A 2,658-nucleotide genomic window follows, 5' to 3' on the forward strand; every position below is an offset into this window, starting at 1 on the left:
CATCTCCACATACTGACCAGTTTTCTGTTACTGAAGTCGGTGTTCCTTTGTTCATCTCCATCACATTTGCGTGCAGTGAATTATACAATATATATAGTTTAAACATATCTAGTCAAAATCTAATTTCAGATATACAGAATGAAAGATTGGTAAAACCCATCTAATGATAGAACAGCCTGCCACAACCGATGCTGGTGCACTTTATGGAATAATAATAATAAAACTTCTTAATTTATTTTATAATCGACCTGCCCTCCCTAACTTCCCGTTGTCCAACGAGTGCTCCGTTTCTGTCTTATCAGTTTATTTCATTTTGAAAAAAACATTCATCCTAATTCGGTCTCACATATTGTTTCCTTTAATCTGTCTCGTGTTTTTCCTCCAGCTTTTCTCCGCTTTCGTGCCTCATATCACCAGTAAAACGTGAAGGTGTTTCGTACCTATCCGGTGTAAGATGATCTTCGGTCTCCGGGTAAAATCCAGCAGTCTGCGATGATCCTCCATCTTTTCCTCCATCTTGACGCTGTTTTCTTCCAACTCTGTGAATGATATTTCAGCAGGAGGTAACAGCTCGTTGAAAAACTCTGAGGCGGAACTGAAGACATTTCACAGCAAATATTCACATATTTACCTTAAACTAGCGATGTGCTTTCTGTGCCCAGGCTTCGAAGCGAGCGTCGAGTAAACCAGGAGGAATTTTAGGAAGCGTGTATTGAAGCTTTTGTTCATGGAGCAGGATGTGACGTTTGAAGGCGGGCGAGCGCCCCGTACCACGTGACTGATTCCGGAACAGGTTCATCGGTTTGCTACCGGGTAAATATTGCGCTGAAACGCTGCTGTTTCATCCATAGACCACAGACATAAATGCGTAGACACCTCATGGGACGCGTCGGCCCTTTGTTGTGATACGTAACAGCGTCCGCCATATTGAATGTGTAATATGTGCCAGTAAGCTAATACAGGTAAATGGACCGAACTTCAGAAAGTGCCGTTCTACAAAGTATTTTAAATTAATACCTGCCATTGACACATTTTCTTACACCCATTAGTATATTTGTCAGTCAAAGAAATGACTAAAGTCAGAGTTTCTAACTTCTGATGTGATTATTTAATTGTTTTGGGGCATTTCTGAATAAAGAGCACAATGTTTTTGATAGAAATTATTCTGATAATTTTTATATTGTCATTGATGAACAGACACGCTTTTACAGTGTTTAATTAAAGAACATATTTACATAATTCCATAATTTAATGTACATTTAACGTTTCAAGACAAGAAAAATAATTTTCTTGTATTTGTCTTTTATACATTGAGAAATGACTTTTGGTTTATAAAGCAGTCATTGTCAAACATTAAACTACATTTTTTTCTGACTTTTTCCAGAGAAAAAAATATTTACTACAGTAAGTAAACTCTGCTATTAACAACAAAGCGTTAAAATAATTCTAACAGAGTAAATTATTTTTATTTCATTACATAAGCTGTATTAATACACTAAAACTTCAGATTCAAATATTTTTTTTAAAAAAGTGAAAGAATAAAACATTTATTTATTATACTGGGAACACTGGCTCAGGCAGGGCTTCAGTCTGCTGGTCACACTGGGAGAACTCCAATGACTTCTGAGACGTCCTGGTTCACAGGCTAAAGCCAAGGATAAAAGAGAAATTATCCAAAAGTGTAATAGCAAATACATATATGTATCCTTCACATTCAGAAAAAGACATTTTCAGCATGTTGGGCTCTGACTCGTAGCATCTTTATAGCTAAATACCGACATGGAGAAGCTAAGCTGGGAAACAGACTGAAGAACAGCAGCTCCAGCTCTGATCCTGACTGATCTTTCCTCACAAAATCCCTGGTTTTTAATGAACTTCTCTAACAGCGGCATAAACATCATGTATGTAGATGCCTCATGGAGTCGTACATAACAGCGTCCGCCATCTTCTATGTGGCAGCAGGGCAATCGGAGCTCCTTAAGTCCTGTGCTGTGTGGACTTGTTTAAACTGTTTTACGAAACAAACTGGATTCATTGCCATTACCTTTCACAGGTAAGGATGAAAGATCAGAATTACTTGACTTTGCAGCCAGAAATTCGCTTCTCAACAACCGAAAAATATTTCCTATGTAGCTTAATTGACCCGGAGTAAACGCTAATTGTTAGCGTAGCAGCTAACGTTTTCATATCGTTTTCTAATGAGAGCTGATAAAAAACCGCTGTTCTTTCTTCATAATGAAGATGTAAGATCACAAATACACTTATAAAAAATGTCCACACTCCAGCTTTTGGTTTATGCAGTCATCTTCAGTCAGTTTAATAGATGAACTCTCACCTTGCCCAGACATTTAAAGTTTTGTGTTTGTGTTTTATAAAATTAAAAAAAAAAAATTTAAATAAATTTTTAAAAATTTATTTAAATTTTTTTTTTTTAATTTTATAAAACACAAACACAAAACTTTAAATGTCTGGGCAAGGTGAGAGTTCATCTATTAAACTGACTGAAGATGACTGCATAAACCAAAAGCTGGAGTGTGGACATTTTTTATAAGTGTATTTGTGTTCTTACATCTTCATTATGAAGAAAGAACAGCGGTTTTTTATCAGCTCTCATTAGAAAACGATATGAAAACGTTAGCTGCTACGCTAACAATTAGC

At 36.3% G+C, this 2,658-nt stretch overlaps 3 protein-coding genes across 4 annotated transcripts in view; all 3 read right to left on the reverse strand.

The window, feature by feature from the left end:
- LOC107832912 (piggyBac transposable element-derived protein 4-like) overlaps positions 1-638 on the reverse strand; it is an 11,557-nt gene extending 10,919 nt beyond the window's left edge. The window contains exons 1-2 of the mRNA XM_016667264.1: positions 583-638; positions 441-534 (exon numbers count right to left, since the gene is read on the reverse strand). Coding sequence (XP_016522750.1) covers positions 441-516 — 76 coding nt within the window. The 5' untranslated portion in view covers positions 517-534; positions 583-638. The remainder of the gene's footprint in view (positions 1-440; positions 535-582) is intronic.
- Positions 1-818, reverse strand: part of LOC103132269 (zinc finger protein 260-like) — a 58,631-nt gene extending 57,813 nt beyond the window's left edge. The window contains exon 1 of the mRNA XM_016667266.1: positions 632-818. The gene's annotated coding sequence lies outside the window, so the exon portion shown is untranslated. The remainder of the gene's footprint in view (positions 1-631) is intronic.
- The window catches only part of LOC107832857 (gastrula zinc finger protein XlCGF57.1-like), a 10,800-nt gene that overhangs the window by 3,386 nt on the left and 4,756 nt on the right, over positions 1-2,658 (reverse strand). The window lies entirely within an intron of this gene.

The sequence above is a fragment of the Poecilia formosa genome, unplaced genomic scaffold (genome assembly GCF_000485575.1).
Source record: "Poecilia formosa unplaced genomic scaffold, Poecilia_formosa-5.1.2 Scaffold981, whole genome shotgun sequence".
Taxonomy (NCBI): Eukaryota; Metazoa; Chordata; class Actinopteri; order Cyprinodontiformes; family Poeciliidae; genus Poecilia; species Poecilia formosa.